Consider the following 26,508-nt stretch of genomic DNA (forward strand, 5'->3'; position numbering starts at 1 on the left):
AGTTACGCAGTACAGCATCTGTTCTATTTAAATCATTCATTGCTTCTATGCTAGTGCCTCTAAGTGGCAGAATTTCAGACCTGCTTATATGTGTGTATGGGTAAGAGAGAGATTTGTTTCAAGGCTAGTGCTTTTGGTTTTCTCGTCTCTTTCAGTGTGGTTAAATTATTTTATTGGCATGCTAAGTTCCAAGATTACTGCCAAATGTATGAAGTGGACAGGACAGGGCTTCACGCTGTTCTGTTTGGATTCTGACGCATTTTATCCTCCTGAAGTAACTGCAGCACACTGTATTACTCCAGCATTCTAGAATTTTACTTGAAAAATGACTTTCTGGAGTTTTGAAGAACAGCAAAACAGTTGTGTTTTCTGTGTCTAGTTAGCTGCCATGAAGAGGCTCCCAATTCCCTTGACATTGCCCACAGATGTAGTCTAAAAACCCAAGATATATTCTCCAATTATTTGGAGATATTTTAGAATATAGCTGGGTAGAAGACACTATACAAAACATCAACTACTTCTTCCCCTGTGTTAACAAGTATTAACTTAGCAAGAATAGTCGATACTTACAGAAGTTCTTCTAAAATTTATCTCAAAAATATTTTGCTTCCATGTCTCATCCGAACAGTACATTTGTTTAATTTTTTCTGTAACCAAAAGACTGTGCCTCTCCCAGTGAACATGTAAAGGTTTTACTTTCATCGATGCCGGAGTAGATGTGTGCAATCTTAAAAAAAAGAACTTAATGTGCCCTCAGCAGCTCCCAGGATCCTCCCCCTCTTTAGCAGGCTCTGAACCTACTTACTCTTAAATTGCTCATACTGGCAGATTGGTAAGGGAAGGGATGTCAGAAATAAATGGGCATGAAAAAAGGTAGCACAAAACACAAGGCGGGAAAGAAACAGAAAAAACCCGCTCCCCTGCTAACTGTTCTCTAGCGTGAGGCGGCCGGAACGGGAGAGGTGGCGGTGCGGGCTGCGCGGCCCAGCCGCGGCCTGCGGCGCTGTGAGGACGGCCTGCGCCGGGCCGCGCCCCCGCCCCTGTGGCTGCCGGCCGCCCCCCCGGCTCTGCCCGCGCGGGCGGCACCCAGGGTTCGCTCTGCTCCCTTCCGCGGAGGAAGGCTGGACCCCTGCGATGCGAAGAACAGCACCGGTGCTGCTGCAGGCTTCCCGACGGACAGAGCCCGCGCAGCAGGTCCCTGCCGAGGGAGGCGGCCGCGCCGATGGGGACCGCAGGCCATCCCCCCGCCCCCGGCACTCTGGAGACGGTGGGTGGCACGCAGCCGTGCGAGAGGCCGAGGTACGACAGGCCGCACGGCCGCGAGGGCTCCGCGACGCCCCGGCTGCCGGCGGAGAGGCGCGCCGTCGGCCGAGCCGGCTCCCTGCAGCCGCGGCCCCCGCGTGAACGCCCGAGGGGACGGGCAGCTCTCCCCCGGCAGCGCGCACGCCTCCGTGGCTGCTCGCCACTGCTACAGGCCAGGCTCCCTCACACGCACCACCTCTCGGGCTCCCGGACCCCGCCGCCTGCAGGGCGGGGCCCCCCGGCGCGCCGGAGGGAGGCAGCCTGGCCCGCCCCTTGCCCCGCCTCCGCGCGCGGCCAATCGTGTGGCGCCCTGTTGGCTGTGCCCGGCGTCCCGCGGCACGGGCCAAGATGGCGGTGTGCGCGCAGCGGGGTGGCCTGGCTGCGACCCTCCTCGCCGCTACGCTGCTTGCCCTCGGGCTGGCAGCGGAGCGCCCGGCGGCCCCTGTGCCACACCGCCGCTTCGAGTACAAGTACAGCTTCAAGGGGCCGCACCTAGTGCAGGCGGACGGGACGGTGCCGTTCTGGGTGCATATGGGCAGTAAGTGCCGCGCCGCGGCGGCGGGTGCGCAGCCCTCGTGGCCTGAAGGGAAGGTGCGGGAAGGAGCCGCTCTGGCCGGGAGCCGAGGGACGCGGCGGCGGGGGCAGGCGCCAGGGGTTCCGGCGGGCGTCTTGCGGGAGGAGGGCCAGGGCGAGCGGGCCCAGCCCGGCGGCGCGCCGCGGGGCACGTACCGCGGTGGCTGTGCGACGCCCCCGAGTTCCCCCCGCGGCGCCTCCCGCGCGGCCGTCGTGGCGGCGGCGGTGTGGCGCCGGGCCGGGCCGGGAGGGAGGGGGGTTCGCCGCTGCGGTGCGCCCGGGGCCGGCTGCCGGTCCCCGCGGCACAGCAGCGCGTGGTGCTCGCGCAGCGCGACGTGGCAGACACGGCTGCGTCGTCCGTAGGCGCCGTGCGGGCCTGGCCTGGCTTGGGAGGCACCGGGTCATCCCTCAGGCCACCCGCTTTTTAAGACGTATGGGTGCTGACCCGTGCACTGGGTTCCGCCGCAGCACAGTTCCTCTGAAGTAACTTATGCCGTGGTTTTATTGTTTGGTGGACTTTAGTTTATATTGGTTAATTCACGAGTGCCGACTTTTGACCTTATTTGACATTATGCCACAAGCAATGTGGAGGAAACTGTCTATAGACAGATTTTTCCTGCTTTTTTAATCAGATAATCACAAAAGTAGATGTTATTTAACGTAAGTTAATTAATTTATCTAAATGTGTGACTAATTATTCTTTTAATTAGAGAATCAGAACCTCTGTCTTTAAAAAGCAGAACAAAAATTTGTCACTTGTTAAACAGTATGTGGGATACAGCAGAAAGCTAAGCCTGAGGTTTTTTTGTTGTGTTTGTTTTTTTAATTAATATGTATCCTAACAGCAGGACCAGCATTCTCCTGAAGTTTTATGTTGTGGTCCCAAATCGAAGGTGATTAAGCAGTAGTAAGGAAGTTATTGAAAGTAAAGGTGTGGGGATTTGGGTCCCGTCCCCTCCCCCCCCCCCCCCCCAAAGCAGTTGAGTACTTCACTGAAAAGTTTGTTTTGAAAACTGTTTGCTAATTGAGGAGACCAGAAAATTTGAGTTTTGAAGATTTGTTAATTGGCTAGTTAAGCACTTGCAATACTTTCTCTTTCATATATTCATTGTTGGTTTCTTTCCTTTCTAGATGCTATACCAAGTACAGATCAGATTCGTGTAACGACATCTTTGAAAAGCCAAAGAGGGTCAGCGTGGACAAAAAACAAGTCAATATTTGAATATTGGGAAGTCAAAGTGACCTTTCGAGTTACAGGAAGAGGCCGCATTGGAGCTGATGGATTGGTATTAAAAATTCGAGCTAACAAAAAGAAAAAAATTTGGCATGCTTTAAAAAGTTATTCTTGACTTACAGCTCTTACTTGCTTTCTGTAATAGGCAATCTGGTTTACAGAAGAGCAAGGCTTGGAAGGTCCTGTTTTTGGGGCAGCTGATAAATGGAATGGTGTTGGAATTTTCTTTGATTCCTTTGACAATGATGGAAAGGTTAGTTGGGAGTAAAGGTTATAAATTAATTTCCTGCCTGTTTTGTACATATAACCTCGGGGCTGGGGGGGGGGGGGGGCAGGGAATGGGGTCGGAGCAGGAGAAGGCGTAATTTTCCTCCTTCCCCCTTTTCACTTTGAAGGGATAATTTAGAATAGTCAGGTTTGTCTTGCAGAATTTCTACTAGACTTTTTCACACTCTTTTCTTTTTTCTTTCCTTTTTTTTTTAAGCTTGAAACTTGAAGCATAACACATAACTAATTGGTTTGTGTGTTAAATTAAATACATACATAAAAGCTGAAATTCAGAATGTCCATACGCAATTTGAAATGTTGATATATCTGAAGATGTGTGGTTTTGAAGAGGCATATTGTACAAAAATATGACACTGTGGGAACACAAATTTCTGTGTTTGTCTTCAGAGATGCTCCTTTTCCTGGAGCAGATCTGCTTTGAGTAGTTCAGCAGCAAAAATTCTGTAGCAGATGGGGGGTGGCAGTTGCTGTTTTGAATTTCCAGTTTTCCAGTCCAGAATGATCCTGGGAAACTTTAACAATACATAGTATGTTTGCTTTGCTTTTTTTTGTACTTCCTGCACTACTTCAGCTTCCTTTTAGATGTATTTTTTTAGGTGTACAGGCTTTATTCCTACAGATGGCTTTTGATATACAGCAGACTTCTTCATATATCAAAGCTGGAAGGCTGAAGGTGACAATTGTTTCTGATCTTCAAGGACAAGACCTAGAATTAGAGTATTGTTCAAGTAATGAAGAATTTTTTAATCTTTTTTTTTTTTTTCTTTTTTTTTCTGACTTCTGGCATACATATGGGCACTTGCAAAGTTTAACTGGCAGAGGATGCCTTCTACCAAAAACTCATGTGGACAACACTGTTCACCAGAACTTTGATAGCACTGGGGCTCTTGATTGTGACAAGTTTAGTTGGTGTGGTGTGAAACCCTTTTTCAGAAAGTGATGATATGTCACTTCCAGTCAAAATAAAAGTCCTCTGGTCTGACGTGTCTTAAATACTGGAGTTTGTAAGACTCATTTTAATGACAACCTGTTAACTTTCTTCGGTGCCACTATGGAGTAATTCTTGTTGCTGTTTCAGTGTGTTTGCTGGAAGATGTTTGGTGCTGTAACTGGTCCTCAGCTTAATATGCTAGCATCCAGAACTAGACTTCATCTAGTACTGCCAATTCAAAGCACCCTGCTTATGAAGCTGATTAAAAACTCCAAAGCCTTTTTTCTCTTCCTTCTAAGACTGTAGATAATACTAGAGTTGATTTTTTTTTTTCTCTGTAGAAGTAGTGACAAGAGCTTCTTCAAAAAATAAATAAACTTTCATAGTTGTGAACACCTGAAATTGTACAAACCGCACTAAGTATCACAAGAGTTTACAGCACATCTTTCCTGTGACCTTTGGAGGCAAAAAAATTAGAAGTTATTCCCTGCTTTGGATTCTCTACTGTCTTTCAAGTTCTTGTATGTGCTTGCATCTAGACATGATCCCCAGTGGAAATTGGTCTGCCTGTTGACCACTAGGATTGAATACTATAGTATATGTACTAACACTATATGCAGATATGCTCTGAACTAATTCAGTATTACTGTTGTTAAACTGAAATAAATGGTAAGATGATTAGACTGAAGTATTCCAGTGGTACTGAATAGGTAATACTAATGATGTAATAATGAAGGTAACCAAACTCCATTGCTTGAGAAGTAGAAACACTGATATATTTCTGTATACCAGTGTTTTGTTCAGTGGTTGTGATCTATGTGATAAAGCAAAAGAAACAGATCATTTGGTGGTTGTGGTTTTCTGTGAAGACAAAGGACCACCTGCCTCACTACTGTGAACTGGGAAGGACATTATTTCTTGAAGTCTTGGAAGTCTTGAGGCTTTTTTCTTAAGAGCTAACGATCTGTCTAGCAGGACGGTGTATTCCTTTATGTTGTGTTTTAACCCTGGTAGGCAGCTGAGCACCACACAGCTGCTTGCTCACTCCCCCTCTCATGGGATGGGGGAGAAAATTGGAAGGGTAAAAGTGAGGAAAACTTGTGGGTTGAGATAAACATGGCTTAACAGGTAAAGCGGTGTGCTCCAGCAAAGCGAAACAAAGAATTCACTGTTTTCCATCATCAGGCAGGTGTTAGGCTCCAGGAAGAGCAGGATTCCATCATGCATAATGATGACTTACAAAGACAAATGCCGTAATTCTGTGTGCCCTGCTTCCTCTATCTTCCCCAGCTTTTATGGCTGAGCATGATGCCATATGCTCCAGGTTATCCCTTTGGCCAGTTTGGGTCAGCTGTCCTGGCTGTGGCCCCTCAGAGCTTACGCCCCCAAGCCTGCTTACTGGTGGGGAACTGTGAGAAGCAGAAAAGGCCTTGAGGGCTGTGTAAGCAGTAGCTGAAATGTGGCTGTGTTATCAAGACTGTTTACATCATAAAGCCAAAATGTAGTCCCTTAAAATCTACTAGGAAGAAATTTCACTCTATCCCAGCCAAAACCACTACACTTGAGGAGATGATGAATTGAAACATTGAAGGGGGAAGGGAGGTTAACTGTTGAAATCTTGTGCTCTTTTAGAAACTGGAGTTTATGAATAAACTCCTGGAAGCCACTGGGATAGCACTGCAAATCTGTTCTGCCCTATGTTAGCTTGTCCTCATCCTGTAGCAGTTTAAATAACTGGGGATGTGTTCAACAGACTTTGTTTAGTCTCTGACAGATAGTTCCTGAGGTTTTTGTCATGACTGTGGCAAGGTCAGCAGGTTGTCAACATAGTGTCTGTTTGGATGGTTTTCCCAGTGTTATGTTGCCAAAGTTGAATGTATAAGTCGCCTATTAGTTTCAAGATCTGTATCTTCACTACATACAAATTTCTACTGTCTGTGGCTTTTGCATTTCTATATTTGTCAAATTACTGTAATTGTTAGCATATACAGGAACTTAATTTGTATGAGTTTTTTCACCCCTAACTATTCAAAGAATATAGCAGTCCCTTGCAAAGCACACAGTGTGACGCTGTGACTCAGTCATTTTGCTTTTGTAATCCTGAAGTATAGAAAGAATAAAAACATCTGTGCTTTACTTGTAATGACTTTAAGTGTTTCATCACAGAAAGTCTATCAGTGATGTTATTTAAGTTTCACTTCAAATTAAACTATTGTATTTGTTTGCTGTTTTTTTTTAGAAAAACAATCCTGCAGTGATCGTGGTAGGCAACAATGGAAAACGTCTGTATGACCATCAGAAGTAAGTTTATTTTCAGTGGTAATGATAAACGGTTGCTTTTCAGTGATGAAATTTTGCATGAAATTCTTTGAGAAACTTTATAAAGGTTTCTTTCATATGAAACTTTGTTGTTTCCTTTACATTTGAATTTTTCTGTTTGCTAAAACACTGTTTTGTTAGTAACAGCACAGAAACTGGCAACTGATGGATATTTAAATGGCCTGTGTCCTTTGGGGTGGGTGAGTCTGGAGGTACAGACTTTTTACCTCTTCATTGCTTAAGGATATTTTCCACACACAGCTAATAACTGATGGAAGTGACTAGCTGAAAGCTAATTGCCCGTTACTGAAATTATTTGATTTCTGTTTTTTTATTGTTGGCAACACACTTGCCACCTTTTTGGATTCTCTGAGAAGAGAGGTGTTTAGCTTAGTTGGTACAGCCTGGACTGTAGCTTATTTCCATCTCAGTTCACAGGGACGGCAATATTCCCCATTACTGCATTCTGTCTATAATTTGTCCTGTGTAGAGCATCTAGTCCTGTTGACCCCAGGCTTCAAAAAAGCTCAGTGCAGTTGTGGGACAGTTTCTGAAAAACTTGCATATTGAAAAACTATCGTGATGTTGCTTAGTGATACACTGATGCTTTTTTGTCTTAGCTGATAAATCATAAGATATAGTTTTATGCAAGTTGTCTTCTTGCATAGTGATGGTTCCACGCAAGCATTGGCATCCTGTCAGAGGGACTTTCGTAACAAGCCCTATCCTGTTCGAGTAAAGACAACATACTACCAAAAAACGTTAACTGTAAGTACTCTGAAATAACATAATTGCTCATGTCTTTCAGGTTAAGTGTGAGATTGTTATGAAAACCCAAAGACCCCATGTGTTAATTCTAATATTCTTAAAAATGTTGAGCTTGGTAGCAGAAGTTCGAAGGAGGTACAGTATGTTCAAATCCTAGATGAGTTCTTTTAGCTACCTTAGTGCATCTAATTTCCTGAGCTGACTTAGCAGGTATTACTGGTTTTTTCTGATGTTACTTAGGTGTCATCTTGCTGACAGACTCATATCTGCTCACACCCTCCTGTTGCTTTTATTTGCCTGTAGAGGTGTCCCAAAACCAGCATCTGTTCCTCAGCTTCCTGGTGGTTGAGCAGCTCCTTAACTTGAACGGTATTTCTCAAGCTGATCTGAGAGCTGCAGAGGGCTTCATAGCTGATTGTAAGAGGTTCTTGAAATGTGACTAAAATCTGAGGCTCACTCTTTGACAGTAGATTTAGATTTGCTGCTTGAGGCTTCCCACCTTCCAGAAATAACAGGACTTTAAAGAAGATAGAAACCCATTGGTACAAGGGAGCATTCAAGGGTTCTTGAATACTGTTCACATGACTATGAATTCCTTCTAGATAAGGAAAGAAAAACATTGATGTGGTGTTGGTTGCGATGGCTATAAAGCGTGTGTTTCTTGGCTTCTGATTTCTTCAGAAAAGGTGCCGATAGGTATTAGCCGTAAGTCACACAGCTGTCATTTTGTAGTAGAACTTTTTCTAAAAGTAAACATGAATGCACCTAAAAGAGGGTAGACCTTGCACTGTGTTGTAATGATAAAGGCCATCTGTTACTCTTCAATGAAAATAAAATTTCAGACTCCAAGGCTGCTTTCTTTTTGAATGTGCCTGGTCCTTTCTTATCTAGGAGCTCCTCTGGCCCAAACTGCTAACATTAGCAGTTCAGTAAATGCATCCATAGAGAAGGAGAGAAACTCCCTAAGCTTAGAGTCAGCCTAAGAACAATAAGGGATGAGTCTTCTAGATCATACCAAAAATCTGTGTTGCCTTTACTGGGATGCATACTTTTGATAGACTGGGCTTTAATTATCCCCAAGGCAGGGATTTCTTGAAACACAGTTGATGTTACTACGCCATGATCAGTTATAGAATAGATTAATTCTGTTTGGAAGGGACTTGGAATGGTCATCTAGCCCAACTGCCTGGCCTCTCCAGGGCTGACCAAAAGTTAAAGCACATTGTCAAGGGAATTGTCCAAATGCCTCTTAAACGCTGACAGGCGTGGGGCATTGACCACCTTTCCAGGAAGCCTGTCCCAGGGTTTGAGCACCCTCTTGGTAAAGAAATGCTTCCTCACATCCAGTCTGAACCTCCCCATGCGCAGCTTTGAGCCATTCCCAGGCACCCTGTCCCTGGATCCCAGCGAGAAGAGCTCAGCACCTCCCTCTCCACATCCCCTCCTTGGGAAGCTGCAGAGAGCAACAAGGTTGCCCCTCAGCCTCCCTCTCTCCAAACTAGACAAGCCCAGAGTCCTCAGCCTCTCCTCACAGGACATGCCTTCCAGCCCTTCACCAGCTTTGCCCTTCTCTGGAGGCATGTGAGTACCTGAACATCCTTCCTGAAATTGTGGGGCCCAGAACTGCGCACACTGCTCAAGGTGAGGCCATACCGACGATAAATACAGCTACAGAATCACCCCTCTTGAGCCACTGGTTCTGCTGTGTTTGGTGCACCCTAAAATGCAGTTTGCCCTCATTGCTGGATCATTTTGAGCCTGCCATCATCCAACACCCCCAGGTCCCTTTCTGTAGGACTGCTCTCCGCTCTGGCATTACTCTGTCCCAGGTGCAGGATCCAGTGTTTCTTATTCAGTTTCATGCCATTGATGATGCCCAATGCTCCAGTCTGTCTAGATCCCTCTGCAGGGCCTCTTGTCCCTTGAGTCAACAGCACCTCCCAGTTTAGTATTATCAGAAGACTTGCTAATGGTAATTCAACTCCTGCATCCAGATCACTGATAAAAATGCTGAACAGCACTGCCTCTAGAATTGAGCCCTGAGGAACGCAGCTGGTGACTAGTCACCAGCCAGATGTACCCCAGTTCAGGTCAAGCCTTTGAGCCCTGCCATCCAGCCAGTTCTTCACCCAGTGCACCATGAACCTGCGTATCTCACAGCTGGACAGCATGTCCAGAAGGATACTGTGAGCGATAGTATCAAAAGCCTTACTGAAATCCAAAAGAACTATCTCCACCACCTTCCCTTCACCCACTGGGTGGATGGCCTTCCTGTAGGATATCAAAGTAGTTAAGCAGGACTTCCACTTCATGAGCCCGTGTTCACTGTGCCTGGTGATTGCATTGTTCTTTAGATGCTTTTCGGTAGCACTCAGTATGATCTTCTCCATATTTTTCCAGTCACTGAGGTTAATCTAACAAGTGTGTAGTTTCCTGGGTCTTCCCTCATGCCCTTCTTGTAAATTGGAATAATGTTTGCTAGCTTCCAGTCAGTGGGGACCTCCCCAGACTCCTAAGACCTTTGCTAGATGGTTGAGAAGGGTCCTGCTGCAACATCCACTAGCTCCTTCCACACTCTGTGATGAATACCATCTGGCCCTGTGCACTTGGGAACATTCAGCGGGTACATCTTGTCCCTTACAATTTTAATGTCCACAAATGGAAAGGTCACCGCTCCTGCAGCCGTGGTCATCTGACTTGGAGGACCAGGCAGCCCAAGGTCTATATTGGTACAGACTAAGGCAAAAAGAGTTGAATGCTTCTGCCTCTTGTTCATCCCTGTTTGTCAGGTGACTATCTTCAACAAGTGTTGGTCTAATGTTTTCCTTGAACCTCCTCTTACTATTAACGTACTTCAAAAAGCCTTTCTTGTTGTTTGACAGTTGCGTTGACCAGCCAGTTTCAACCCTTGTTGAGCTTTTGCCTTTTGTGTCTTCTCCCTGCATGTGCAAACCATGACTCTGTAATCTGCCTGTGAAGTATGAACTTGCTTCCAGAGATCATACAATTTCTTTTTCCTCTTGAGTTCCAAGAGGATTCTGTGTTCAGCCAAGCCCTGCTTGCTTGACTTCTGACACAATGGGATTGCCTGCTGCTGTGCAAGCAAGGTTCTTAAAAGAAGAGGAAAAGAAAAAAAAAAAAAAGTGGCTAAAAACTGACCAACAGTCATGGACCCCTAAGCCCTCAAAAGCAGTTTCTCTGCTAACTGCTTCTTGGGTAGCTTAAACTTTGCTCTCTTGAAATCCAGGTTAGCAACTCTGGTGATGTTTTTTCTCATTCCAACAAATATTTTAAAATCTACCATTTAGTAATTGCTGTGGCTAAGACAGCCATCTACCATCACACCTCCCATGAGTCATCCTGTGTTCACAAATAACAAGTGTAGGAGGGTGCCTTTCCTAGTTGCCTCACTGAGTACATGTGACAAGAAATTATCTTCATCTTCAGGAATTTCCTAGATGTGCTTGTCACAGCACCGTGGTATTCCGAGTTGATGTCTGGAAAGTTGAAATCTCCCATAAAGACAAGGACTGCTGATCCAGGGATTTCTCCTAATTGCCTATAGTGCTAACATCAGTGCTAACATCCTGGCTAGGTGATGAGTAGTGGATGCCCGCAATGACATCTGCTGTTCTCCATCTCTCTAATCCTCACCCAGAGGCTCTCAACCACATCATCTCTTAACTGTAAGGGCTGTACAGTCTAACCTGTCAGTTATGTATATGTGCAGCTTTTCCACCTTGCTTGCCCTGCCTGTGCATCCTCAACAGCCTGTGCCCTCCATCCCAGCGCTCCAGCTGTGGGACTCATTCTCCCAAGTCTTACTAATACCAATGACATTGTAGCTCTGGGAACAGACCAGGACTTCCAGTTTGTCCCATTTGTCTTATATTGAGTGTGCTGGTGTATGAGCATCTCAGATGTGGTCCTAAACCCTCAGTGTTCCCTGGTTTAGGAGCACATCTTAAATTGATGGCTTTTTTTTTTTTTTAAATAAGATAGTTAACAGCATAAATGTTCCCATTGGCACCCTCAGGCAGTGCTGTGCCATCCCTTGGCTTACGTTCACCTCTCCTGATAGTATCCCTTTCCCCATATGTTCCTTCCCATGCACTAATTTGCCTTGCTGCTTCTTTTAACTGAAATGAATACATTTTTATATGTCTCAATTCTGTGCAGCGTGTCCTCCTAGGTGCTGAACGTTGAATCAGGCCTTTTTTTCCTTTTTAAAGTAGAAAGCTTATGCATTTTCTTTGTATAATGTGTCTTTTCAGAAAAGAAGTAAGTTCTGGTTTCTAGTATCAGATGCCGAGTTACCTGAAAAGTTGTAGTTATGAGCATTACTGTAATCTGACAAAGCAAGTAACACAGATTTATGTAGTAAACATTGTAAGTGTTTATCCTTTTAGGTATTAATTAACAACGGGTTTACTCCGGATAAAGAAGACTATGAATTTTGTGCAGAAGTGCAAGATATAGTATTGCCGTCACAAGGATATTTTGGAATATCTGCAGCAACAGGGGGCCTTGCAGGTAGCAAATGCTAAAAATTGTGACAAATGATGTGGGAACTTGCAGGGCTGATGAGAGAGTTTTTTACTGCTAGTGTTAATCCGTTATACCAGCTTTTTACCACAATGATGTACTTAATCCTCTCCTATTCCCGAATTACTGATATGTGTAGGCCTTTTCCTAGCTGGAGCAGAAGGACTTTCAATGTGTCCCGACAAAGATACTGTGTAGTCTCATTCTCCACTAGATAAACTTTTGGGAGGACTTTGGGAGGATGTTGTTGCCTGAAGATCCTTGGAAGTGCAGGGTTGACTTGGGAATTTGTAATGTTTAGCAGTACAATTAACAGTGGGTTTTTTTGTTCTGTTTGTTGAATACAGATGATCATGATGTCCTGTCTTTTCTGACCTTCCAGTTGACTGAGCCCGGGAAGGCAGTAGTAAGCATTTTTGTGCATAATACAGTGTTGTTATATGTGTTTTGTATATAGCACCATATAACAATATTTTCTTGGAAGTCGTATTTAGCATCCCTGTTTCAGGGATTTTTGCATCTAGTTGTGCTGTCATCTGTTTTAGAAAAATGAGACTAATGCTGTAATGTTTTGGTAATATTGTAATAGACATTTGCAAGACAAGAATTCTTGAAGCAACACTGAATCAACAAAAATCCTGGTATTTAATCAAAACATGCAGAGAAAACAAACTAAAAAATACACTTTGTTTGAAAGCAGACAAATAATGTTCTTGCTTTCAATTTTGCATACCTCTAGAACAGTTCTGTACTGCTAAACAGGATCTATCCTTGTAAAACTTAGTTTCTTTTTAATCGCAGAAAGTACAAATGTATCAGGGGAAAAAGCTGTGGGTCTCCCTAGGAATGTCTGGTTTCTTACTTCAACTTAATATATTAATGTGCTCCACTAATTGTGTTTCAAATCAGAAATCTGAACAGCCTTGCTGGAGAATAAGTTACGTAGGAGTGTCTGGTTTCTCACTTCAACTTAATATATTAATGTGCTCCACTAATTGTGTTTCAAATCTGAAATCTGAACAGCCTTGCTGGAGAATAAGTTACGTAGGAGTGGTGGAGAACATGAAAAAATCTCTCCCCCACCCCTTGATAATGTTTTAAAGTCAACACCAGATGCAGAAATTCCTCAAAAAGATAAAGAGAAGTATCAAGAAGAGTTTGAACACTTTCAACAAGAACTGGATAAAAAGAAAGAAGAGTTTCAAAAGGAACATCCTGATGTGCAAGGGCAGCCAGGCAAGTTATTTGAGCAATTTTTCAGTTGACAAGAAAAATGTTTACTTTCTGGGATATTCAGAGCTAGGGCCTGATACTCTGATCTTACTAAGCTCCTTCTGATCTTACTTACTTTATTTAAGAATCTTTGGTCTTTCGTTTGCAAAGTGTTTTCTGAAATACAAAGTCCCTTTTGTCATGCCTGGATTGAGAACAAAACAAACCACAGAAACATGATGGGAACAATGAGAATCTGTATGGAACAGTGGAAGAGAGAGAAGGTCATGCATCCCTGGCTGTAAAGTGATGATTAAGGAAGCACAGCCTCTTTGGTTATTTGAAAATTTATTTGAAAGGTCATCTTTTTGGTCTGTTTCTGCACATTCATAGCAAAATGTTTTTTTCCATCTTGTTTTATGGATGGTTATTAAAGGTGGGCTAGTGGATATGCTGAAATGTCCTTCCTTGGAAAATCTTAATGTTTGCCTAATACTGGATATATAGTGAGTTCGGTCAATTTCAGGACCACAGCATTAGCTGGAATACAGTGTTTATTCATGTTGGCTAGTAATGACATTTCAAGCTTGATATTCTTAAAAACTGTGGCTGTTATTTTTACATTTTAAGCTATTGATAAGAAATTTAATGTTGGCTGGGTAAGGCAGAATTGCCCTTTCCACTTGCAGCTCTCAGCAAATACTGGTTTAAAGATATTTCACACTGGAACACTTTTTTACACTGTTTTCAAATTATACTTAATTTAGGAAGATTGCAATAATGACTCTTGCCCACTTTTTTTGAGTGTTTAGCTAAAGTGCTTAGACTTTGTTCTCCTATGGAACATGGTGGGGGTTTTGTTTGTTTGCTTGGATAGGTTTATTTATATTTTAGAGCTAGGCAAAAAAAATCTACTGATCTGAAAATGTAATGGAAGCCAGTCTGTATCTTGCTTTTGTGGATTGAATTGGCTGTATTTGAATGCATACATATCAGGAATGTACTGTGGGCATCTGGACCTGAAATTTCAGGTTGTCATTTTTTTTGCACAGTGTTAAGTTGTGACTGTTCCAAGGGTCCTACACCATTTTATCTTCATCTGTGCTTTTGGAATATTGTCCAGCCTTCCATTGAGAAGAAAGAACAATCTTTTTGCCACATAGTCTTTTGGCCTTTCTTTCTGGATGTTGAAGCTGTAGAGGAACTTGCTCAAAATGTGCAGTCACTTGTCTATTTCAAGCTACATTTTACACCTTACTTTTTGTAAAAAGTAGCTGTTACTTAATATCTGCAAATCTCCTCTGAAGGGTAGTTGGTAATGCAGTGCTAGCTTATGCAAAAAATTATGCCTCCTAGTAATAACAGCATCTTGTTTCCATTATTTTGCACGTTGCCACTGTATTAAAATAGGAACTCTGAGATGGAGTCTGGGTTTGAATGTGTGGTTATCTCTGTTCATTTGTTGTGATCCCATTTGGGTATCCTTTGCCGTGGCAATGGTGATAAATAAACATCAAATACATGAAATTATCAGAAAAAAAGTAATCCGTGTGGTAACTTGAAGGGTGCAAGAAAAATGATACAGTGCAACTTAAGAGGAATGCATGTATGTTAAGAACTACCTGTACTTTTTCCTTAACAGCAGATGATCTTTTTGAAACTGTAAGTGATCGTGAGCTGAGACAAATCTTTGAGGGGCAGAATCGAATTCATCTTGAAATCAAACAGCTTAATAGGCAATTGGACATGATTCTGGATGAGCAGAGGAGATACGTCTCTGCAGTCACAGATGAGATTGCTAAAAGAGGAGCTGGTTTTCCAGGTCAACAAGGACAGGTAAATTAGAAAAACAACAGCAAACAAACAAAAAAACCAAACCCAAAAAACACTGTGATTGACAGCTCAGCCTAATTTCAACAGCATGATTGATTTGCTTTTTCTGAGATATACTTATCTTTTTCTCACCCACCCTTTACACCCTCCAGGTTTCGCAGCAAGAGATTGAGACAGTTGTGAAAACTCAAGAAGAGGTCATTAGACAAGTAAATGAAATGAGGTAAATACTTCCTAAATATTAAGGCTGTGTTTTGAATTTTATGTTATTTTCCACCTTTTAAATCCTATTTATTATTTCAGTAGGAGAATACTGACAAACTTCTCTGTGAAATTGAAATTTCTGTCAGTTCTGTAGTGATAAATTTGTGCATACATTTAATTTCTATAACTAAATGAACTCAAATAATGTAATTAAGTTCATGTCCCTAGGGTGGCTAAGCCCCCTAATTTGCCTTTTTTAATTATTATTTATTTTTTATTGTAAGATTCTAGTTGAACAAGTAAGTCCAGTCCCTCTAAAAAAAATCGATTTCTGCTAATGTGATAACCTGCTACCTCATGAAAGGTTGTTGCTCTGATTTTGAAGTATTGATAACACAATGAGCATAAATGCCTTCAACTTAGAGCTAGTGAACCAGAAAAAAGTGTATTGGAGTATCTTGTTGATATACTCAATCTACTCCTGATATCCTGATTTTATTTTTTATTATTATATAATATTATTAGTCTATAATATTATACTTGGACAATATTATATGAGATATATTTGAAGTTTTGCTTAATGTAAACAACCTGTAAAGGCATGTAAGTAATTGTGAGAAGTAGTTCTGTACAAATGAAATTGTATATGCATTTAATAAGAATTGTTGAGATTTATTGCTTATTCCTCTAATTACATTTTTGGGGGGGGCGTTAAAGTAGTTCTTTCTTCAATATACACATATATTTTGTCTTTTGAGTTTTTTCCCTTATTCTGTTGTGACTGCCTAAAGCTCATATATTGATTATTGCTCCATAGGGGTCTCTTTAAGTGTTAGTGATTTGTGTATCGCAAAAAGTATGTATAGTTTTATGTCGAGTCTCTCAGAATTCCAGTGTGTATAAGCATTGGAGAGGCCTCTTCTTTTTTTTTTTTTCTTCTTTTTCCTTTCCCTTGTAGATTAACCTTTTTCTATCAGTAGGAGTAGGGCTAGGCCTTGAGAGAGTGTTGCTTCTTGATGGCAGCTGAAACAAGGGTCAGATATGGAAAATATTTAATGTCCTTTCTTGGCCTGAACTTTGAATAATAAAGGGACAAAAAGTGCAGTTTCCACAGTCCTGCACCAGTGAAGGAGTAACTTAGCCCATCAGTACAGTCAGGGGACTGATCAGCTGGAAAGTGGTTTTGCAGAAAAGAACTTGAGAATCCTGGTGGACAAGAAGTTGGATGTTGGGCAGCGATGCACTTGTACAGGAAAGACAACTAGCAGCATCCTAGGCTGAGTATTGCCGTTGGGTTGAGGGGGATGATTCTTCCTCTCTACTCAGCACTGGTGACACCACATCCGGAGTCCTGTGCCCAGTCCTGGGCACCCTGGTACAGAAGGGGCATGGACATACTGGAAGGAGTCACGTGAAGGATCATGAAAATGATTGAAGGGTTGGAGCATTTGTTGTATAAGGAGAGGCTGAGGGAGCTAGGATTGTATAGCCTGGAGAAAAGGCTTGGGGGTATCTCATCAGTGGGTATAAATACATGACCTTGGATGTGGTGAGGGTGATAGAAACAGGCAGACTCTTCTCACTGGTACCCAATGACAGAATGAAAAGCAACAGGCACAAACTCAAATACAGGAAATTCTGTGTAGACCTGAGAAACTTGTGAGAGTGATGGAACACTGGAATAGGTTGGTTGCCCAGAGAGGTTTTGCAGTCTCCATCCCCGTAGATACCGGAAACCCAACTTGACTAAAAATTCTGTGGTTTGTTAGGTGCTAAGACACACTGTCATACAGCACTTAAGGGGAAAAGAAAAAAAAAAAAGGACACTAATACTAAATTACTGTAACTTACACTTAGATTGTGTAGTAAACACACAAATGTGTTTTTCACGTCCCAGTGTATTGTGTAGACTGTTTTAGTAATCTTATCCCCATTTCTTGTAGGTTAGAGAAAATTTGAGTGTGTTGATTGGTTCTTTTGTCAGAGGAGTTTCTGCCAGCGAACTTCCTCAGGAAATCCTGTATCTGCAGGGATGCTTACAAGTTCCCAAGTGATTAATAATGGTGCTTTTTAAGATGCAGTTTTTAAAATTGATGGAGAGGTATGCTGTAGCTTTTCAAACCATGTTACCAAATGAAGTGAAAATCTTATCTTCTAGGTACTATACTGCTAAAATGTATTTGAGAAAATTCCTGTGTTTGGTAGAGGTGCCTGAGTACTGCTTCTAAGACATTCTACAATTGCTTTCTTTAGCAGGAATGGCTTTAAGTTGGTTTAACTCTTCATTTATAATAGTTAAAACATTCCTTACCTTGGGCTTAAAAAAAAGAGAAAAACAATTACTACAGCTGTTTTTTTCCTGGGCAGCTCTGAGTGATTTATCTAAGTAGGTCAGGTTTTTTGTAGAATGAAGATTAGAGTGCTCCAATTTTACACTTGTTCTTCCATGAAAGCTTTTAATGTTAATATTCTTGACAAATCTTTATGCCTTGCAAGCAAATTAGATTTTCTTGTTAGCATTGGCAGTCTGTCCTTTTAGTGACTTACTAGGTAGGAGTTTGCGTAACATCATCTTCATACTTTTCTTAGATTAAAGAAATGTTTTATTTATAGATAAAAACAAACAGCCTGCTGTTGCATTGCTGGTCATCTTGGAGGAAAAGGACTTACTAAGTAATTTTCTTGTCAAGATTTGTGGATTTCTTAGTCATCTGATTATAGAAGAATCTTGCATGAAAATAGAGTAGAAGCTATCAGCATGGTATTGTTTGTGCAAATGTAAATGTAAATTAAATTTGATATAGACCATGTCTATTTAAGAAGTTATTTTGCTTTTAACAAACAGTGGATCAGTCTGGGGGAAGGTGGGTGTGCAGATTTCTGTTAATTGCATAGGGTGGTGGTATTAGGAGGGAGAGGAACAAAATGAGTGTCACACATGTTCTAGCACAGAAAATAGCAGGGCAAGATAAACATTATGATGGATGTGGACAGGCAGAATTGGTGTCAGCATTTATTAGGCAGTGGTCATGATGGTGGTTGCATGGGTTTGCATGGGTCTTTTAAGAAAAAAAACCTTCTGGTGAAAAACCTACTTCTAAAATAAGTTATTGTAACACTAATTCCAAGTACAGGTAAATATTAATAAATAATTAATAAAACAACAATACAAAAAATAAAATAATTTCTGGGTAATTTATATGCTAATTTAAGTCGGATACAGAGGAGGGTTTTTTTGCGTTCATTTTGTGTTCCAAACCAGAAATGTAGAATGAGAGGTGAGAGAGCTGCTTTGATTAGTTTTGTTTGAAGAGGCTTACAGAAGCAAGCAGCTGGGTTTTGGTAACTTCTTTTGATAACTTTGCAATATTAAAACTGAGCTTATTGAGGTAAACATTGAGAGTTTTGCAGAAGTCCATGGGTAACTCCATCTGGCCTAGAGTGCAGTATATTATCCAGAATACCCAAACACGTAACAGTGGAAAGTGATTGATCTAATGTGTGCTTGGAACTAGGTTTGACAGGAAAGGGTGAATTCTTTGATCTTTTATCAGTTACTGAAGGTGAAAAGAAAATATTTTTTTGGTTATGTGGGAAGTGTGCAGAATCCTGTTAGTCTAGTATATTAAGTTGATTTGTGTGATTAAAGTGATATTTTTAAGAAAAAATGGTAGTCTTTAGTGTGAAGAAAAGTATATTGTTAATCCAGCATTTAGTAGGGGCCATAATTACTAAAAGCCTTATTTTTAAAGTGGTGTATCTCCAACTTGATATAATTGTGTAGATGAATTTAGTGTGTGGCTTTGACTTAGTTATGTGATTGCTTCAAGTGATTTAAACAAGCGGCCCAGTTCTTATAATGGAGCAAAAGTTGCTGTAATACTAATACAGTATACCTATGCTTGCAATTTTTACTTCTGGAGAGTTACCATTCTATGGTAAATTGCTGACCACTGTACAGAGGGTTAGGACTGCACCTTGAAGGCATTGAAGTAAGCTCTCATCTGAACAAAATATAAAGTTTTAAGTAAATTAAAAAGAAATCCAAATACATTTTTATTTAGTCTGTTAATAATGGAGAGTTTAACATTCATATGATAAGTATTTTAGCTGTAGAATAATCCTCTTTGCTACTGAAAAGAAACATCACTGTAGGGGAAAATTATATAAACATTGATTAGAGATTAAGGGTGGTTTTTTTCTCTCATTGACTAGTTTACCTCAAACAAAATTAGTTATGGAGCCTCAACTTTTTATGGATTTAATTTGATTTGTTGTAGAAGCAAAATTAATTCACATGAACACAATATTAAGTATTATGACAGTGCATATTCAGAAATGAGTTTCTCATATAAATGATAATCATGAAACAAGGATGTATCTAAATCTTTTCTTATCCCTAAAGCCTCTTCCTTATTTTTATTTCTTACATGACTGCTTTTATTTATTTATTTTTCAAACAGCTTTTGGTTTTCTTCAAAGATTGCATTAAACTCTGCTTATCCTAAAGCCTTGGCAAGAGCCTCAGATAAAACCACTTGTCTTAGACTTCATCAGTCAGGCAAAGCAGATGTCTAGCAATAGAATATTTGCCAGATCTTGTTTTCAGCATGACTTTGGGAGGTGGTGCACTGTACAAATGGAAACTGTGTGCAGAATTAATTATTTTTTAAAAATAATAGCTTAAGGAATTATTTCTTGAAGGTGTTCTTCGAAGCTAGAAAAAATGTCTTCTGCTTTTTGGGGCAACTATGCATTTCAAACTAATTTTAAAGGACTAAAAGGTGTCCAGAATAATTGCTGTTTGTGGAAAAGCTGTTCTGTGCTGAAAGATGTTTTGTGGTTTGTTTCAGAAATTCCATGGCTGATACTCTGAAGTTGATCAGTGGAGCTCAACATCCTGGCTCAGCTGCAGGAGTCTATGAAACAGCTCAGCACTTCAATGACATCAAAGAACACCTCCATGTAGTGAAGAGGGACATTGAGCATTTAGTACAACGAAATATGGTAATTTATGTGCTGGTAGTGTAAAGCGTGACTGTAATGCTTCCTTATTTGGCTGTTAGTGAAAAGCTAAGATGAGCCAGCATGCAATTTACAGAGCAATTAATCCTTCATTAAGCTGCTTCGCTAAAACTGCACTGCCTTGACCTACCTGCATGATCTGTGTCTTGATGAGAAGTTTTGCACAAAGAGCATGACTTTTAGTCTAATTTCCTGTGGAAACAAGGTCAAGCAATTAGGTTTTCTGCATGCTCTTTTTTGTGTTTGGCCCTCTACTTTGACAGCTCTGTGCAGAGGAGATTCTATGTTGCTTTTGCACAGAAGGGAGAGCTTTAATCAGGGGAAGCTCTTGCAGATTCTGCTTAAGATCTCCAAGTGTGACAGGTGACTGCATTCATGTTCAGGTGCACCTTAGTCTAGCCTGAGTAGCAATTAAGCTGAATTAGCTTGTGGTCCCATAGAAGGTTCTTGATTTCTGGGTTAATTTACTAATGATTTGTTCTTTCCCCTGTAACCTCAAATTAACATTGGTCAGTTTATCTAAGAAACATAAAGGTGGAAAGGGGAAAATGAGACCAGGAGTAGGTTTGATTTTTCAGAGTAGTGTCATTTCTGTCTTGTTTTCTGCTTGTGTTCCAATTTTTCAATCATGTTGCAAAGGCCTTTTGTTTCATTTCTTACATTTAAGTCTTTTGATGGCATGCATGTCTTGTTTGCTCTTTTCTCAAATACTGTTTTTCCTGGTTTTTAGCCATCTAGTGAGAAATTGAGGTGTCCAGACTTGCCACCTTTTCCATCGTGCTTATCTACAGTGCACTTCCTCATATTTGTAGCAGTGCAAACAGTGTTATTCATTGGTTATATCATGTATAGGTGAGTATGTTTTTGTTTAAAGACAACAGGGCAAATGTTTTTTAAAACTTCTGACTGGAAATGCAATTACGATGATATGTTACATTAATCTTTAAAACATTTAGATTGGAAGAGATTGTGGGAGGTCTGTAGTTCAACCCCTTCCTAGAAGCTGGGTCAGCACTGAATTCAGACTGGGTCACTTAGTGTTCAGACTGGTCAGGTCTTACAAACCTCCCAAGAATGGAAATTTTACCAGTTATGGACCCCATCGGAAATGTTAAATTACCATAGCGAAGTTTTTATTCTCCCCCCATCCCCATGGTTTATCTAGAGTGAACCTGTCTGGTTTCAGTTTGACTGTTGTATCCGTAAAGAAATGGTCCTTGTCTCCTCAGTAGCATCTTGTGGGTGTTAGAAAACTGCTGTTAGACTGCTTGAAGCTGCCTTCTGTCCAGGGTGAACAAGCTCACCCGGTTCCCTCGCTTTTCTTCTCTTTGAGGCATGTTCTTCAGCTCTGGACCAGTATCTTTGTGGTCCTGTGCTGGACTTACTGAAGTTTATTAATAATTCTAACAAAATCTGATGTGATTTTTTTTTTTTTTAATTATTTTTTTTTTGCTATGTGTACCTACAAGCTATTTATCCCCTCTTACAGATTCCTTAGGGAACTTTTTTTGCGATACATATCCTTTCATCCCTTTCCTACATATGAAACTGATAGTGTATGGACTTTTTTTTTTCTTCCTAAACTAAAACTAATTGGGATGTTTGCTCTCTTCCTCCTTCTTGCAATGGTTGTAGTATTAAAATTAAATTTGTGCTGATGGAAAGGAAACCCTATTGAGAGTAAAGACTTACTTGGTCATCTTCCCTCCTGATTCTTACACACACTATCAGGATAAGGAGTAGGGACCAAAATAGCTGCATTGCCCTTCAAGGAGAAAATGTGGTTTGCTACATCTATGGAAGGATAATTGGTATCAGTATAAGGCCAGTGCTGCTGATTGCACCAACTTCTATTGTGTGTCTGCTTCTCTACGGAGTGGAGAGAGTGCATTTCTTATGTATGTCATGTTATGCCATCAACTGGAAAGATGGCTTCTAAGACAAGTGAGGAACTGGTCCTCCAGTTCTTTGTGATGCCCTTGCCGCATTAGTGTCTGTGTGCTCGATTCACACACTATATATATATATATATATATATATATATCTCCATAAAGAGAATTAAGTATATTCCATGCCAGAAGGAAAAGGCAATCCCATGTCAGGTAAATTCTTTCACTGCTTGATTGCATGTTTCTTTTTTGAGGCTAATTGGATACTGAGAAGCTGTAGAAAATTAAAAATCAGTTTGTACTTTTTTCTTTTCTTTTCTTTCACATTTTCTGGCTTCTTTCCAGAATGATTTGTTTCCTTCTGTGTCTGTTGCAAAATTGGAACTACAGTGATGCTGCCAATGTCCTTGTAAATAGAAAAAGTTATGTCCTGTTTTTGTGATGTGACTTATATTTGATTTCCCTAAGTGTATGTTGACAAAGGATGGAATATTTTTAATTCCCAAATAAAGGAAATATTTATTTATTTAAATCAGTCAGCTAGTTTTATAGTATAGGTACTTAAGGAACTCTCTTCTGCTTTTTCTTTCAGAAGTCAACAGGAAGCAGCAGCCAAAAAATTCTTTTGATGACCTGTTCCTTTTGTGTGTACATAACAGCAGTATGTATGCACAGAAAATTATACACTTTTGTAAATGAGGGAAATTTTAGTGTTTGATATATTTCAATATTGTAAATTATTGAATTTTGTTAGTTTAAATGAGAACTCATTTTGTTTGTTCATTCAAAGTTAAAAACAGACTGGGGAGCAGTGGAGCAAACACGAGATAGGAGAAGACTGTGGATCCTATCTAAGTCTGTGTTTTCAGCTAACTTTCTCATAAATACTGGGAGGCAGATGCCATATTCCTCTTCTGTTAAGATTTCAGGGGAAGGAATTGAAACACCCAGATTTGGTGATAATTAATTATGAGAATTGCAGGTGATGATCTATGCAGAAAGCTTGCCTCTAAGTGTTGTGACATACCAGTTTAAAAAAAAACAAAACAAGCAAACAAACACCACCCCACCCCCCAAAAAAAGCGAACCACCACCTTTAAAAAAAACAAACCAAACCAAAAAGAAAAACAAAACAAAAACATCAGCAAAAAACCCTCCCTCAATAACTGGTTGTTTTGGGGTTTTTTTGGGACGGGGGTCAGAACCTGTTACAAACATTTCATTTGTTTACCTTGGATTTAGTAAGAATTGGTTAATCCTAACTCTTTGTTAAATATAGATACTTTTAAAAGTGTGGACACAAAGACAGGCCTTCAACAGTCTGACTGCTGATACCTGACATCGAAAACAAACTAGACAGAACCAGCAAACAAAGGCTTATCTCCTTATTTTGGGTTTTGGTTTTGGGCAGTGAGAGAAAACATGATAAAACAGTTCAAGTATATTGTGGAACTGATTTCTTTCTTCTAGCTTCAAGTCTGTCTGTAATTTTCTGTGGATATCTGTGGAACTTTCTGAGCAAAGATATTATTGCTTTGTACCTCTTCAATTCTGATTTTATTAATGATGTATTTAGTGTATTAATATGTCTTTACTTTTATAAAGCTGTCTTGTCTTTCATGTGTCAAATACAGATGCTTTGGTTTACATCTTGACATGGCAAGTATTCTAAACTACAGGTATTGATTGAGTGTTAACCCACTTCTTCACAAGCTGTTGCTTCAGACGTGTTTGTTAATCTGAAAGCTACTGTAGAACCAATATTGTGTGTCAATTCCTGCTTTAATATCAAAAGCATAAGACTGAACATGTGCTTTTGATATTGTTTATCAGGTGAACGTTTGCTTCAGGAAAGAAAGAAAGCAGAGAGCCCAAATTAGGAATGTGAAATTAATTAATTTTGCCTTGTTTATACATCTGTGGTAACTTTGTCCTTGAATGGGGTGTGTGTGTGTGGAGTTAGAATAGGGGGGTTTTGATTTGTTTGGTTGGCTTTTTTAATTCTATGAAATACACAAATGCATCAAGATATTTTCACTTCTAATTATTGTTTGTCTGAATCTGCAAAAGTTGTCTGGAATCTAGCATACTGCTACTGTATTCCTACAGTCTACTCCCTTGGAGTGTAACACATACTGCCAAATTCACTGTAATGAAGAACACTTCAGTATTGTGCCTGTCAGTTTGGAGAAATGATAAATCTATGCAATATATTTTGTTACTTAAAATACTGTCTCCAAAAAGTGCATGTCTGTGCTATGGCAATAAAATTATACTACCTGCACCACCTATTTACAGGTGTACAGTATGTAGTATACTGTAATTGGTATAGATTCATTTCTAAATTGGAGAAGATTTTGCTGTACTAATTGGAGAAACTACTGCCTCAAGCTAATCTTGCTGGATAAATAGAGTAAAGGGGGGGGGGGGGGGATGGGGGGGACCCACAAACTTTTCAGATAAGCCAGAATAACAGGAGTAGGAATTTATCCATTCAGTTCTTTCAACACCAGCAAATATTTACAGGTGCCTTGAGTCTAAGCTATTACAACTCTGACTCTTCTATACTGAACTTAATATATTTTCTTAAATTGTTCTGAAAATGTACACTGTTGTTCCTTTCAATTGCAAGCCTTCCTGTGTCAGTGCAACACCTAAACAGAACTCTCTCACAGCAGGTTTTGTGAGACCCTTTATACAGAAAGGCTAACAATTGTATTTTGGTAAGTCGGTGCATATATCTGACGTAATGAGGAACAGCTCTAATGTGTCAGCTGGAGGAAGCCTGTATTTTTTGTTACTGTGAATTTATCCAACCATAATTTTGTTTTAAAGCTGTAGCAGCCCGTATTTTTGTCTGTTTTGTTAGAAGGCTGGGGATGGTGTCTAGGCCTGCAATTGTATCTTCAGTGTGAGGCTCAGCTTGTGTGTTATGCTGCTAATAGATCTGACATACCTCCCACGTGCAACTAGGAAACTTTTGTATTAGGGAGCAGAAGGTCTAAAGTGTAATATCCCAAAAGTGGTAACTTTGCTTCATGCTTCATTTCACAGTCATCTCTCCTTGGAACTTTCATATTGCTTCGTCACTCACTGGATCAAAGGAAAGCTCCCAATTGCCCAGCTTAAATTTTGTCCTGTCTGTTTTGGAAGTGATAGCAACAAATTTGGACTTTAAGAATGTGTCAGTCAGTGTAGCCTCCTGTTACGGCTGGCTACTAGAAGTTTCAACACTGACTGTGTTTGATTCTTATGAACTAAGATTTCAGGACTAGGAGGAGAAGACGCATTGGAATCCAGTTTGATAATACAGGGGAGAACAAGTCTAATAATTGTATTTGAAGTGTGGATGACAAGTAGCGAATATTTGGCAGTGACAAGAGAATCTCATTGTACTCATCAGGTTGTATTAAATACATGGTCATAGCTGAATCTTTCAGAAGTAAAACTTATATTATGGTTTGTAAATTAACTAACTTCCTGTTTCAAGAAAAGCTGACATTTATCAATGCATCAATTACTGTAATACCAGACTGTCTACTGTTGGTGGTGGTGGTTTTTTTTTAAATTCAAACAGCTGACATTTTCATGTTTGTTTCTGACTAATGTAAATTGACACTTGGGAGTTCAGAGATAACCTTATCTGAATAAAGATGCATATTTTTAGTAAGTTTTTTTTCTTTTAATTTGGTACATGTCCATGAAATCCAAGCAAGTGTATTTGAAGCATTCTTTACCCTGTGTTGTTCAGAAAGTTTGAACGCTTTGAGATCTGGGTTCAATCCTATCTGATACTGGAGAGCTGATGGCATTCAGAGGCTGAGGCTGCACCTGTATTGAAGAGACATGACTGCTGATGGTTACAAAGGTATGCTGAATCCAGCCTGGGTTCATTCTGTGTGAAGGGATTATATCCTCTGCATTGCAGTCTAATGCAAGAGTGAATCTAACCTAAAAGATTTGCTGAAAAGCTTGTGTTGCATATTGGACTTGCCTTCAGTAGTAGACACTTGGGTCAAAATGTAAAGTAGTACATTTCCTTCTGTGTCTTAACAGCAAATTGAGTTGCTTGCTGGCTGCTTTGAGAATACAGAGTACCACATTTTTGTGAATTGAAGACTGCTTGTATCTCTGAAGTTTGTTCTTCAGATTCCCCAAACTGCTCTGCTGTCACCTGGGTGCTCTGCTCCTGTTTGTTGGAATACAGTGTGCCTACCCAAAACAAGTCAGTCTGTCTCCTTGTGGTTGTTTTGGTTTGTGTGTTCTATCCAGTGTGTGTCTGTGGTAACCTCCCACAGGAAGATTACAAATTCCCTCATGGATCATCACTTTCCCCCAGCCAGGAGCAGTTTCTCTAATAGGTGGAGGAGAGGAGTCTTTAATTG

General features: G+C 40.6%; 1 protein-coding gene and 1 long non-coding RNA gene across 9 annotated transcripts; both read left to right on the forward strand.

Annotated features, from left to right (window-relative positions):
• The first annotated feature begins 1,113 nt into the window (after positions 1-1,113).
• LMAN1 (lectin, mannose binding 1) lies at positions 1,114-25,793 on the forward strand. Of its 8 annotated transcripts, XR_008730219.1 has the most exons (15): positions 1,613-1,840; positions 3,007-3,161; positions 3,255-3,362; positions 6,568-6,629; positions 7,316-7,415; positions 11,825-11,948; positions 12,308-12,366; positions 13,064-13,196; positions 14,815-15,008; positions 15,158-15,228; positions 20,063-20,216; positions 20,965-21,086; positions 22,716-22,784; positions 23,758-23,802; positions 25,178-25,312. XR_008730219.1 is itself a non-coding variant. In XM_055699011.1 (14 exons), exons 1-13 carry the CDS (start codon positions 1,651-1,653, stop codon positions 22,750-22,752), a joined length of 1,509 nt encoding a protein of 502 aa, XP_055554986.1. In that variant the 5' UTR covers positions 1,613-1,650; the 3' UTR covers positions 22,753-22,784; positions 23,758-25,793. The 8 variants fall into 8 exon arrangements, 7 of the variants coding, with proteins under 7 accessions (XP_055554984.1, XP_055554981.1, XP_055554982.1 ...); XM_055699011.1 differs by having other exon boundaries at positions 23,758-25,793; XM_055699012.1 differs by lacking the exon at positions 23,758-23,802 and having other exon boundaries at positions 25,178-25,793.
• Positions 7,422-11,401, forward strand: LOC114015527 (uncharacterized). Its single transcript, XR_003559519.2, has 2 exons — positions 7,422-7,550; positions 7,656-11,401. It is a non-coding gene; the product is annotated as an uncharacterized LOC114015527 (long non-coding RNA).
• Positions 25,794-26,508: the final 715 nt, after the last annotated feature.

This window comes from Falco cherrug, chromosome Z, assembly GCF_023634085.1.
Source record: "Falco cherrug isolate bFalChe1 chromosome Z, bFalChe1.pri, whole genome shotgun sequence".
In the NCBI taxonomy this organism is placed as follows: domain Eukaryota; kingdom Metazoa; phylum Chordata; class Aves; order Falconiformes; family Falconidae; genus Falco; species Falco cherrug.